Source organism: Platichthys flesus, chromosome 4 (assembly GCF_949316205.1).
Source record: "Platichthys flesus chromosome 4, fPlaFle2.1, whole genome shotgun sequence".
NCBI lineage: Eukaryota > Metazoa > Chordata > Actinopteri > Pleuronectiformes > Pleuronectidae > Platichthys > Platichthys flesus.
Window position 1 is genome coordinate 8156231 of NC_084948.1, and position 14398 is coordinate 8170628.

The window sequence follows — 14398 nt, forward strand, 5'->3', positions numbered from 1 at the left end:
GGCCCGCAAAGCTCGGACCACAGAAATAGGCCATGTACGGATAATGGAGCAGCAGAAAGTAGGCCAGGCTGCTGCGCCTCCATAACGATTACGGAACGTCCAACAAAAGAAAATGGTGTCTGTCTCTGCGGCGTTAAGCTGATAAGGGAGATGCAAGAGCTGTCAGTACGCAAGATGAATTATATTGAGATGAAGTGTGATTTTACTCTATGCAGGAGTATACCTTTCTTTTCCTGTCAAATTAAAATTAAATTTACTGCTAGCATGAGAACAACTGTGTTTTTCTTTATTTTGCATATGCTACTGTGTAGTAGTGGTGTATAATCGTGATGAGTAAACTGAATTTACACTTCAATATACATCATCCTTTCATTGGCCTCTTTCACAGCAAACATTCTGATGTGTCATAACAGACAAAAGAGCAGCTCTCCTTGCTCTATTCACTTCAGGTCTCAGTGAGAGATTGACAGTGCAACAGTGAAACAGCATGCAGAACACCACAAAGACCCTGAAGCTGAATCATCTACACAGAATTCAGCAATCATTCATTTCATTATTTACACTGTGACAAGTCAAACTGTTTTAGAACACACCTCTGCACATCTTCTATTCCTCACCTGTCCATTAGTTTCTGTTTGTGAGCCACAGTGCTGACTCATTCATAAAATCATGCCAAACAAAGACAAAGACTCAAAGTAAAACCACAGTTTTGTTGACTTTTATTCATATATATCTTTATATATATTTATATACCCATGTTTTTGACTGCCACTGTTAAAAAGTGTGACTCATCACATTATCACCTGTAAGCATAAATAAGAACTTTTTTTCTCTCTCTTGAAACCTGGTAAAGAAACCAACTGAAAACAGTTATGGGTCATTTTCAGCACCATTGAATAGTACATTCTCTATATTGCATCAGAATATAAAAATATACAGATATCGTTTTTTTTTCTTCTTTAAAACATTCTTTCCATGTTGTTCAATGGCATGAAACAAGAGAGGAAGAAAAGACCTCATACTGACAATGAGGGGTGTCACGTTATTATATTTCATTAACCCTTAGCAGATCCACACAGGACTGTCCATTCATCCATTCACAGCACTTTTAAAACGTCAGTAGCAGCCACACGAGGGAGAAACAATTTAAATAAAACACAACGTAGAGGGTTGTCCTCTGAAACATGTAACGCTCACAGTGCCACTTGCCTCCCAATCACTGGAAGAGAAAGACAGAGTGAAGAAGATGCAAACAGAGACATGGGAGTGTTGTAGTGCAGTGGGAGGGATATTCATGAAAACCAAGCAGGCTGGTGGCTGTAAGCTCTTCATAACAAATACCGGTTCTGTTAAGTTACAGTCTCACTCTAAGCACTGGTTTATTCGCAGGCCAAAGTGGGGATGTGGTGGTGATGACATGATAATTAACCCTGCCACCCCTCACCCAAAAAACATAAAAACAACATAAATTCAAAGCAGAAAAAATGTTTTGAGGCAAACGAGAAAATCAAGACTTGAAGAAAACAGACGCAGTCAGGAGAGTTTGGTTTGCAGTGCATAGAGAGGGACTTCTGAGATGGAGACGGATACACCGGCTGGTCGGTCGGATGGGATTATTGCCTGTGTTAGCCTCACACCCATACGCAAATGAACATGCGCGCACACAAGTACACACACACAGACCTCCACCCAGAATGAGCAAGACACAAGAGTAGAGACAGAGAAAGAAAGAAAGCAGGGCTGGTTGATCAGGTTCCTGTGGTGTCCAGAAAGTTCCCCTTCCCCAGCTCTCTCTGTGGAGAGAACCAGCCTATAGGCTGGTAGTGGTGTGTGCCTTTGTGTGTGTGTGTGTGTGAGCTATATGTCCAGATATGAGAACAATAAAGGCCCAACTCCGCCAACATTCTCATTTGCCATCTGTCTGTCCGTCAGTAAGTGTGGTGCAGAGGCCGTCGTCCTCCGGTAGGCTTCACATTCGTGAGGAAGAAGCAAGCTCGTAGAACAAGACATAGGCGTCACTGCTGCGAACTTGGCTGGAGGACATTGGCGTTACTCTGGAGGAGAGAGAGCGAGAGAGAGAGAGAGAGAGAGAGAGAGAGAGAGAGAGAGAGAGTGAGAGAGAGAGAGACAGAGAGAGAGAGAGAAAATGATTAGAGAACTGCATTGTAAATAGCGCTGCAAATAGAGCTTTTTCTACGGTGGCCCTGAGAGCTCAACGAACAGCAACTTAAGAAAACACATGCAAGTTGACAAAACACAAGCAAAGTAAGAAAACATCTCCATCAATTTCACAACACAACACAACACATTACAGAAACACGCAGTAAATAGTCACACGCGCTGCAAATAGACGAACGCGCAGAAAATAGAGGCGACAACACAACGGAAGTGTTTCCAGAGGACAGCTAAAAGGGATGGACACAGGAGACACTAAAACGTCCACTACATCATACAATTTCGGTTCCGCACAGGTGTCGGCAACCCGCGGCTCTGGAGCCGAACGCGGCTCTTCAGCCCCTCTGCAGTGGCTGTACAGTACAGTGTTGTGCATACGTTTCGCGATCGCTGAACTTAACAAATCAGTTTTCATATTATTAACGTGAACGTAACGATGAACGTGATTGAACGTCACGTTACTTTTTTAAATCATCATCGTATCAGGCCCACATGAAATACCAGGAGCGGGCGTGTGTCAAAATGTCTCTTCTGATAGTAAAGGTTTCAAACCCCTGCTCACTATGGACAATACATTTCCTCACAAACAGGGGCTTGCTTCTTAGCGCTGTTTATTCAGTTCAACAGGAGAAGACGGCATGTCTCTAGATCGGACCATCTTCAGAGCTCAGAGCTCACTGTGGCTCTCTCCGAGCGAGTGGGCGGGGTCGGAGCCCCGGTGCGCTGGCCACATGCACACACACACACACACACACACCCACGCCCGCTCCTGGTATTTCATGTGGGCCTGATACGATGATGATTTAAAAAAGTAACGTGACGTTCAATCACGTTCATCGTTACGTTCACGTTAATAATATGAAAACTGATTTGTTAAGTTCAGCGATCGCGAAACGTATGCACAACACTGTACTGTACAGCCACTGCAGAGGGGCTGAAGAGCCGCGTTCGGCTCCAGAGCCGCGGGTTGCCGACACCTGTGCGGAACCGAAATTGTATGATGTAGTGGACGTTTTAGTGTCTCCTGTGTCCATCCCTTTTAGCTGTCCTCTGGAAACACTTCCGTTGTGTTGTCGCCTCTATTTTCTGCGCGTTCGTCTATTTGCAGCGCGTGTGACTATTTACTGCGTGTTTCTGTAATGTGTTGTGTTGTGTTGTGAAATTAATGAAGATGTTTTCTTACTTTGCTTGTGTTTTGTCAACTTGCATGTGTTTTCTTAAGTTGCTGTTCGTTGAGCTCTCAGGGCCACCGTATTTTTCAGCTAAGTATGAAGTAAAAATAGGAATATGTCTAGATAATAAATGGTTAACATTTGAATTCCTAATAAATCTGTTATTCCTTTGTTTTTCAAGTTCTTTCTGGAGCAGCCTCATCCGAACAGTTCCTCCATTGCCTTAGTGTATTGCATTGTGGAAGACAGCACATTCATCAATCAACCGATGTTGCTATACCGTACATGGACATACATGTCTTGTGTGTAAGCTATCTGTGTTTTTAGGCTCTGATTAGATTTTCTGATATTTAGCTCATGCACTGAAACAAGTCATAAACTCAAAATGTTTTATTAAAGTGAAGGTATCTACAGTATCTCAGTATATACACTAGGTAAAAGCTATGATCATGTGATCTTAGTGTTGAAAATACTTTTAAGCACACAACACAAAAAGCAGCACTATCAGATAAAAAGCCCACTTGGTGTGTGGTGATGACGCTCTGCATTGTCCTGCACGCTGTGACACACTGTATTCAGTCAGAATGAGAGAAGGGTCTTATGAATGAGTGCAGCGCAGCAGGAAAAAGCCAGATAAAGCAGCAGATGAGGATTATCTGCTGCTTTCATCTTTATTCCTTCAACACTCTGCTGCTGTTTTAACTCATTTTAGGTTCATTGGTTTTCCATAGTTCCACCTTTTATCCACTGTTATGTCATGTTATCTACTAATGGGGTTTATTATGAATGATTCACCTCCTGCATATATAATATATAAAGCTACAGATAGAAAGGATGATCATACAATTATACTGTGTCTGTTGGAGTTGCATGATTAGCTGCCACTGATGATATAGAAAGCATTTTCTTAATGTCTGTATGACCCAGTGAAAATACATTACACCGCTGTATAATTTATAACATCGAAAAATACCCTTTTTTATCATCATAATTCTAATGAAAAGTTCAACCAGCTTTGTTTTACAACTGCATACGAGTGAACTGACTCATGCTATGTGTGGTATGTTTGCATCTAGCCATCTTGATGTAAACTGCATTGGTATGAACTCTGATGTCTTGTTAGACTGAGTGCTGGAACCTACCTGGAGTCATTAAAGGTGTACCATTCTCCCGAGTTGGGATTGCGACAGTAAGCTGTGTAGTGACCGCCCATAGTGGTGCCTGAGTGGTTGGACACTGCATACAGGTTGTACACTGCATTTACTGCAACAACAGAGACACAACACAACATTTCATTCCGCAGCTACTGGTTCTTTTAAAAAGCATTGGAGTCTTTGAAGTATAAGACATGTGAAGTTAAAGCAGCTGATATTTAAATAATAATAATAAATAATAAAAATAAGTCTATTATATAATACATTTTCCACACTTGTACTTGTTTTAAAAATGTTGTGTGCCTTGTGGTACTGACACTTCAGCCGACATTGCCAATTTTTGTCTGGTGAGATTTTAGGAAAGCCTTGCATTGTTTGCCTGCTCTCCTGAAACTATCCACAGACTTTCTGCTCAGCTTCAGGACTTTGGAACCCTGTTCCCCGTCTGATTTGATAGTCCTTTGTTTTATCAGTCAACCCCTCTTGCAATTTGCCTTGTACGTTATTAACTTGATAATAAAACTTTGTAAACTTTTAATAATGTGTCAGTCTCCAGAGGTCACCTTAAACTAGCTACTGATTGTATGTATTTACATACTTTATTATACTTACTGCTGTTTTCAGAGCCAAACTCCCGCAGGTCAAGATCCTTCATGGGGAAGTTAACAAAGGTGGACAGTTTGCTGGTTCTTCTTGCCTCAGAGAAGCGTTTCAGGTCTGGACAGGAGGAGGAGTCAAGGAACAGCTCAGGATACACTGTGGCTTTCCGTAACATCACCAAATACATTTTAAACAATTTCACACTGAAACTTCATTTATCGCTTGAGTACAGGCCACAATTAGACGCAAGTCAAAAAGTGATCTAATATGAACTTGTAAGTAATCGATTAGTAGCTCTCAGAAACATTTGTGATCTGTGAATGTTGTAACGGTTAATATTGTGAAATGTGCCTTTAAAGCATACTGTGTAGCCAAGATATGAGATGAGAAATGTAAGGCTGAAATGTGCTTATGTCAAATATACATCAAGTTTTTGTGGAATTCCCTGCATGGACCTCTGTGGGACACTCTCTGAACTGCTTAAACCCGGACACACTGACTCAAACTGTTACAACATCAGTGCACATCTCACCTGATTATACTCTACCTGGCCTTTCTTCTAACTATATATATCAAGGCTTGTCAGAGTTCAATATCTGCTCTGATGTAACATTTTCAAAGCAGCAGGACCAAGGAGCCGCCACACAAGCACTTAGTATTCACTTTTATTCTATTTGCATGTGTGTGTAAGGTGACATTTGAAAAAAACTCACTCCCGTTTATAAATTATGGGACTTACATTTTTATAATCCAACATAAAATAATATGTAAAACACAAATGCCCTGGAAAGCCTAATAGCAATTCTACACACACACACAGACACGCACGCGCACACACACGCACACACACACACACACACACACACACACACACACAAAGACACACAAAGACACACAGACAGACAGAATACTACATGCTCGCTCAGCTTTACTGCCAATGCACATCATACATCAGTATCAGATGTCCAGAAGAAAGGATACGCAGAACTAAGATCTTGGGGAACTTCTGTATTGTGAACTTCTTAGTGCATCTCCTCCGAGCTTTACACCTGTAACATGTCTGTAAAGGAAACACAGGGATGGTTTAGACATGTTCAGATCAAAAGATTTTTAAGTTCTTTTGAAACAAACATGTAGCAAATGAATGTGATCTAACTCAACATGGAGGAGAGAGTTTTTCCTGACCGAAAATGAGGCAGGGGTAGTACTGAACCGTCAAACAGGGTGAATGACAATTATCACAAAAATAACTTTTTATTAACAGTCGCTTCTCTGTGTTTTCATTGAAACACAATGAATTAAATTATCAACATATTACAGTTACTTAAATAGTAATGTTTTATATGAAAACACAAAATGGCGGTTGCCTTGCAATTTTCTATTTAGAAAAAAAAACTGAGAACACATTGGACAAGCTAGTTCTGCACTTTCAGTATTGACTTGGTGAGTATGAAGTTAAATGATTGTCATATTTTTATTTTTTTTCCCAACAACAGAAGTTTAAACGGACCTAACCCTCCCGCTGGTTCTCCTAATGGACACCTACCGGCTTCTCATCCCCATCGAGGATATCCTCTTTGGTGAAGAGCCGCATGCAGTCCATCAGACTCACCTCACCGTAGCCCTTCTGAACACAAACATGGATGCATTCACATTAGCATGAACGCACACGCGCACACACACACACACACACGCACACACACACACACACACACACACACACACAAATGGGAAGCAGAGAAAAAACAGACACAGGGGGAAACCAAAAAGCTTGCATTAAAAGCTGTGTACAGATATTTATTATCGCTAATGGTCCAAGCTACAATCGTCCGAACACACACACGTACACACACACACAAACAGAATGTCACCTCTGCACCACTGATCGTGATGACCTTCTGAAACATGTTATGTGCGGATGACCAGTTTGAACTTGTCTCTCCTGTGCGTGTGTGTGTGCACCTGTGTGAGTGTGTGCGTGTGAGTGTGTATGTGTGCACACGCGTTTCCTAACCTTGGCAATAGGTAGAGAGAGATCCCAGAAGGGGTCAAAGACAGTGGAGCAGAACCCACAGTGGCTACAGGTCAGAGAGCTCTTCAGTTGTCCTACAAACACGTCTGACAGAGATGGAGACATGATGTCAACACACACATCACTGGATCAATTCACATGCTATGATATGTAATAAGAAAACACTATATATCTGTTTTTCCTAATGCTGAAAGTAAATTTTTCAGATTTTGATTCATTTAATTATATCAAACTTGACACTGTCAAATCCAAACTAGGTACCTGGAAGATTTGCAGCATCTTCTACTCACCGACTATTTTACTGTCTTCTCTCTCAAGGTATTTACTCCACATCTTTTTCCCTTTCTCTTCATCCCTGAACATGGAGCACAGATGAATCATTAAACTGTTTGGCTCATATTGATTTACACAATACAGAGTCATTGAGAGGATGCAAGGTATAAACTCAGTTAGTCTAAAATAGTAAAATGACTGAATTATGAATCTGACCTACTTTATTCTCGACATCTATGAGGACAGAATGTGGTATCAGGGGCTTTAAAACACCCTATCCTGAAACACATTTTCAAGCTGATAATGCGTATTTTTTTATATTTTATTAAAGTATTCTGGCAGAGCTGACCTGTTTTGAGGGTAACAACAAAAAACCGTGACCCTTAAACAAGTTGCTTTTAGATAACTGATAATTATATCCAAGAAGAATTGGAGCATTAAGCTGATCTGAGCCCCAGAGACGCCACAACGCAACACATGGGGTGAAACTGTCTCACAAAGCCTCGAATTAAAGCTTAATGATGAAGCCTTAAAAGTGACAATTCACTTATCTTATTTATCTACTCACCCCTATGACGATGGAGGGGTGGGTGAAGTGTTTGAGTCCACAAAAGTCAGCTGGATTTTGACTGGTAAACAGTATATCAGCCAGGTAGCAGCAGAATCCAATACAATTGAAGATATTAGGGACTTATCTTCAGACGTAAAGAAACAACAAAGAGAAAACGTAACTCGCCTCCATACTGCTTCTTTGGTGTCATCCAAGTGTCCACAAGCCCCGACATTCATATTCGACTCAAATCAAGATAATTTACACCGCGTTCTACGCCTAAAAGTCCACCAGAAGTGGCTAAGCTAGCTGACATTAGTATGTCTGATGGTCCCTGAATGCACCTCGTCAGAAGTTATCAGTGGACATTAATGCTTTAAAACACAGTGTAAACGACCTTGTTTCAAGTAAAATATGAATGTCGGGCTTATAGACACTTGGATGACACCAGAGGAGCAATATGGAGGCATGTTTCTCTTTGTTGTTTCTTTACGTCTGAAGATAATTCCCTAATATCTTCATCTGTATTGGATAAGACTGCTACCTGGCTGCTCCACTGTTTACTCCTGAAGCTCCAGCAGTGTTTTGTGGCCTCAAACACTTCCCCGACACTCCTGCAGCATAGGAGTGAGAAGATAATAAGTGAATTATCATTTTTTTGGTGAACTATTCCTTTAATGATTCACATTGACTTTTGTTTAAATACTCGGCTCCATTCCAGCACATTTTACATATAAAATTACCCTATATTCCTATTTCCTTTTTCACAAACCAATGTCCCTGTATTGTGCACACTTTTCAAAATGTTAATCTCGAAATTTTGGGTTCATTCTTTCAGGAGATATGATAGATCCTGGTTACTGCCCTTTGCAGCAAAGTGTCAGTGCAGGTAAACAGACACACAGAGTCTGTCAACTAGAATACTCACGGCAAGTGGTCAAAGTCCTCTGCAGTGCCTCTCGGCCTGACAGTGACCCTGTTGACCTCGTTGTGAAGGCCGTCCAGGAGGAAACGCAGGAACTCCTGGGCGTCCTGTTGGCTGCAAGACACACCAACACTCAGTTAGATCTAAAAACCTCCCAAGAGCCACTACTCAGATGTATTTTTGATCATGCAGTCCTATTATCTTGGACAGTTTTGGAGAAATTAGAAGAACAGAAGTTTGACAGCATTTATAAGACTTAATGAAGAGATTATGAAGCTTACTTGTATCCCACAAATCTGGGAGCATATCTCTGGATCTGGGTTTTGAATTCAGACGGGCTGACTGCCTCACTGCTGGATGAGGTCCACATGGTCTGTATCAGCTTGGCAAATTCTAACAGAAACACTTGAGTTAGTTCCACACTGAGACGTGAAATGTGCCCTGATAGTTGCACAACTGTAACCAAATCATGTTTGCTGGTGAACTGAAGGTGCATCCTCACTTTCCTATCTAATGTCAGATTTAGCAGATTTGCATGACCAAATACAAAATAAAACTAACAGTTTCTCTCCAGAGCCACAGCATAATAACTAGCTTCCCTGTTTATCCTACACATATGACAGATGCAAATTTAATCCAGACATAATAAGGGAGTGATTGTGTTGGATGTGAGCAGCTGTGTGGAGTGTCTATTTTGGACTCTAGGGGGCCTGTGTAACACATCTCTCACCTTCCATGAGGGCTGTGTTGGTGCGGCTGTTGTTGTTAAGGTCTCTGCGGTGCGAGTTGTGCAGGCAGTAGTCTCTCAGGCTGTGTGTGTTGCTGAGACACTGCAGGATACTATTCATGAAACACTGTGCGGGAAAAAACAACAATAGCATCAGCTCCACTCCCACTTTAATTACACATGAAAATGTGAAATTGGGAAATTTGTATTTATTAGGAGTCTGTGTTGTTTGAATAGAAGCTACATTCACATTAGCTTAGCATACAGACTGGAAAGAGGCCTGGCTCATTAATATGACAGTGTGATGTTCAACTTGTAACTCGAGGGAAATCACAGCACCAATCTGATAACTAATCCTGCACATTAACATCATACTTTGACGTGTGGTGATGTGTCCACCTCAAGATGGGCTTGTTGCATTAATAAACCATTCAAACATTAGCTTATATCAGTGAGCATTGCTCCGTTTTCTTTTCAGTATGAAGGAGAGTCCTATATGCACACACTTTTAAAAACTGTATCTCACCTGGTCTTTGAGTTGGACTCATACTTATTTTGCATTTACATTTTTTGGGTATATTTTGTGACTCTAATGTTGTAAAAAAACAATTTGCCGGCTTTACAGACAAAGTGAAAGAGCCTTCATATGATAACTGGGTATTTGCTGAGATCACACACATATACCCATGTTGTCAAAGACAGTGCACACACACACACACACACACACAAACACACAGACACACAAACACACACACACACACACACACACACACACACACACACACACACACACACACACACACACACACACCACTCACAAACTATGATCTGTCTAACACTTGCTGGATGTAGACTGTAAACACGGAGATGTCACTGTTGCTGAAAGTTTGCTTCAAAGCAGATGCATTTGTGTTCCTTCACTTACTGTGTTTCCCAGGTTCTTTAGTCCCACCAGGCCCTGGGCACTCTTTGAATTCTGAAAGACAAAGGAAACAATATTTGATATATTTAGGTAAATCCAATTCACCCAAGTCACATCACAACAGTGAAAATGTTCAAATATTTACAGCCTGGTTTTTATTCCAGTTCATTAGACGTGTTAAAGATACATGGTAATTTCACAGTATTATTTTGATAACAGAATGGTGATCTCTGATGTAGTGATGGTTTTTACGTTCCCTGATCCCTGCGTTACAGTAATGTGTATGAATGACATTATTACTTTGAGCCTGCTCTACAATATTTGACCTTGAATGAATCAGCAACTGGGTGACTGCAGTCAAAAACCATGTAAATAAAAATACTGTGTCTTTATGGTAACTTAATAGGAAGCTAAATAAAACAGACTCTTTAAAAACTTGATAAAGATACTGTCACATATTGACTTCACCAGTGGTTGAAATTGTTTTGTGAGTCTAGAAATGACATGACAGGAGGTTTTTCCTTGTGAGCATTATCTTCAGGGAGGAACTTGTTTTTGTTATCTTGTCGTCAGTTCCTCTCTTGCTAATCACTCCCAGATGGCAGAGATCTTATCAAAAACATTAGATAATATAGAATCACAGAATCTTGATGGTTGTCTGCGCTGTTGAAAATTTACAGTGCAAGAAAGCATGACACACATACACACATACACACACACCACCCACCCACCCACACCCACCCACACCAACACCCGAACACACATACTTAGCACATTAGCTCAGTGGAAAGCAACAGATGGCAGAGCATATTATCATGTTTTCAGAATCTTAAAATGGTACAAAATGCTTTGCAGAACTTATGTCATCACTTGCTGTGGATGAATTTCATTACATAAGTTCAGTCATTATATAATTGAGAAGCTAGAGGAAGAAGTAACAAAGAATGTGGGGGTGGATAAGAAATGCTCTTGTGCCCTTCACTAAGAATGAGAGGCAGCAGACAAATATGCTTTTGAAAACAAGCTGCGCCAAAGTTAATTTATTTTCCCATCATTCCCTCTACTAGCACTGAATGAAATGCATTCGCTGTCAAAGGACACATCATTTTATTAATTCTCTTGGCAATAACAGTGAGATCAGACGATGCCTCTGCTTTCTCACTGACTGATACTATGTAAATCACATGAGCAATAATAGCAAGATCCAGTGATTTAGTAATGAGAAACATAAAAATGGTTAATCAGGGTAACTACTGGCAGAAAAACGAACAGCCTTGTAACTTAAGCTTATACGTAGAGAGCAGCTCTGTAGGACCAGCGGCTGAACATCAGTCACCTGAGCTCACTGGCTGCTGAAATCGATCTAACCCACATGCTCACTGTTACCCATACTTGTGGTGCACTATGTATCTGGACTACCCGGAAGAGTGGCCAAATCCAAGGAGAGACAACAAACAAATTAAGATCATTAAACCGTTCACTGACTTATCAAATAAGAGCATAAAAAGAGGAAGGTGGCAGCTCACTTTTTAAAGCTCTGATTAAAGAAAAGTGAAATGAAACTGCTCCAGACACAATAACAGCTTGTAGGAGCCCAGTTTGAAGTCAAATAGAGAATCAGAAAGCATTTGACAACAAAGTGAAAGCCCCCATGGTCTAATTTAGACTTTTGTTGACGAACTATCTGACTGTCCAGTGGTCAACAGCTTAACTATACCCCAGATGTGACCTAACAAGCCCCACAGTTCAAACAGCTGCATAGATTAATCCACCAACAGGAGTGGCCTGCACAGTCTGTCCACTCAATGGCTTCTCTGACCCACAGGGAGTTACCCACTGTGATCATCAAACCGTTCAAAAAGTTATGAGTTGGTGCAGATGTGAGTTTAATAGCCAGTATTCTGTGTTGATGTTCTCAATTTCCCCTTTCTCTATATTTTTTACGTCTTTGTGACGTAATTTTTAGTTAGTTGGTAGATCCATTCAGGGCACAATGTACTATTACTGCAGCTTTTACAAACTGCGGAAGGAAATTATCCACACCAAACCAAACTAAAACTAAAACCCAAAGATCAAACTGATAAGACTTAAGTTTGATTGTGCTGAATGGATATATTCAACTTGAGCAGAGAAACCGCAGGCAGATTTTAATCAAAACATATATTACATGTACCATCTATTCATCCCTCTACAATAATAAACAATATAATAGGATATTCTAACTTTCACCTATCTATTACTTTACATAACGTATTCATAAAGCAGCTACTCTATCTAACTGGGCATTTATCTAAAGCAGAAATGTTTCATCATAGAATCACTGCATGCAAGAAAAAAATCTTGTTTTACAGAGGCTGAGATGAGAGGATGGAAAAAAAGAGATAGAAAATAACTGAAAGCAACAGTCACATGAGGGAACATACGTACACTGTTCATATTCTCAGTTGTTCGGATACAGACGGATACATACTGTACACAAGAGGCAGCCAAAGGGGGAGAGCCGTATATAAATGTCTTATCCATAAAGGTCACAGGCAGCTAGCAAGCTACATTTGAAACCATACTCCTTTGAGGTTCAAAAGCATCGATAGCACAGAGGCCACATTAAAAGGCATTACAGGGGCAAGGTGGAACCGCTTCGTAAAGCTTGGAATAAGAGACAGAGGAAATATCCCTTTGCCTGAGCCCAGCTTGGTGGAAGTAAAATCTGTCCATCCACTGTGCTCTGTTAATTCAAAGATGTATGACTGCTTGCCTGGGGGACAGAGGAATGTCGCTGGAGCAGAGGAAGTGGGTCAGAGCAAGGTGAGGAAGCAACAAGATAAGAATTATCCCGGAAATCTGGCTGAGCTTTGCAGACCGATTCAATGTTTAAAAACAGAGATACAATAACGTGCCAAAATAAGAATATAGGACGATTTGAGTTTGCTCCAGGGACAAATGCTTATCTCACCTCACGATGAACTCTGACTCACAGCGGGGAGATTAAACTGTCTAACATGTATTCTGTGTTGACGTCAAGCATCATCGAAGGAATCCAGTGTTACAACTGTCCGAGGCGCTTTCAGTTTTGCCCTTGCATCAGCTGATATTGATAAAAAATGACTGAAGGTCTGTCAAAACTACATTGTTAAATAAATATGTGTGTCTGAGTTAAAAGCAGCTGCATGTAAGCATATGAACCAACACGCTAAATAAAACAACTCTCTAATTGACACTGTAGTTCATCATAAGATTCACTGATTGTTTTTTTAAATGGAAATATTTCAATGTTTATTTAGTGGTCATTGTTAGTGAAATCCGAAAAAATCATTATCCATCATTGTTTGAACATATACAGACCATATGTAAGCGGATGTGAACATAATCTCTGTCTGTCAACCTCCAACCGAGCATCTTTACTGGATGTGACTGTCCCATTAAAGGTCCCCTGAGGAGTAACAGTAGCTCTGTTATGTGAAATATTTATAAGTGAGTCCCATATTGTACACATAAACACAAAAGCAATACACTGTTCTGCCATGAGGATCACGTTGGTTTACCTATCGACAGTTGGCAGTGGTAGCATGAGAAGGAAAATAGCAATTAGGAAAAGAAAAGGAAGAAGGCAGCAAGATACAACAAATATTCAGATAGAGATTAGCAAATAAACCTAAAAATATCATAGAATATTCTTCTTGTTTACAAGAAAACTTCTACATGCAGTAGTATCCTTAGTTACTCTCATTGCTGTTGAAAGCAGATGTGTGAGAATGATGTGAAAGCCACATCCCATTCTGCACCGGCTGGTAATTCAAATGTACTGTAGACAGTGAGTTGTGTTGGTTGCTGGGCCCACGCAGCTGACAAGAATGCTTCTTCCTATTTG

The 14398-nt window shown here is 40.6% G+C and overlaps 1 protein-coding gene across 8 annotated transcripts in view; it reads right to left on the reverse strand.

Moving 5' to 3' along the window:
- Positions 1 to 696: 696 nt before the first annotated feature.
- Positions 697 to 14398, reverse strand: part of usp2a (ubiquitin specific peptidase 2a) — a 40374-nt gene continuing 26672 nt past the window's right edge. For 6 of the 8 annotated variants that reach the window (XM_062386498.1, XM_062386496.1, XM_062386499.1 and 3 more), the window contains 11 exons: positions 10534 to 10584; positions 9612 to 9735; positions 9163 to 9274; positions 8885 to 8995; positions 7424 to 7488; positions 7116 to 7219; positions 6648 to 6728; positions 6083 to 6161; positions 5114 to 5218; positions 4490 to 4610; positions 697 to 2054 (listed from right to left, as the gene is read on the reverse strand). In XM_062386498.1, coding sequence (XP_062242482.1) covers positions 1970 to 2054; positions 4490 to 4610; positions 5114 to 5218; positions 6083 to 6161; positions 6648 to 6728; positions 7116 to 7219; positions 7424 to 7488; positions 8885 to 8995; positions 9163 to 9274; positions 9612 to 9735; positions 10534 to 10584 — 1038 coding nt within the window. In that variant the 3' untranslated portion in view covers positions 697 to 1969. The remainder of the gene's footprint in view (positions 2055 to 4489; positions 4611 to 5113; positions 5219 to 6082; positions 6162 to 6647; positions 6729 to 7115; positions 7220 to 7423; positions 7489 to 8884; positions 8996 to 9162; positions 9275 to 9611; positions 9736 to 10533; positions 10585 to 14398) is intronic. The other 2 variants (XM_062386501.1, XM_062386503.1) reach the window with 1 other exon arrangement.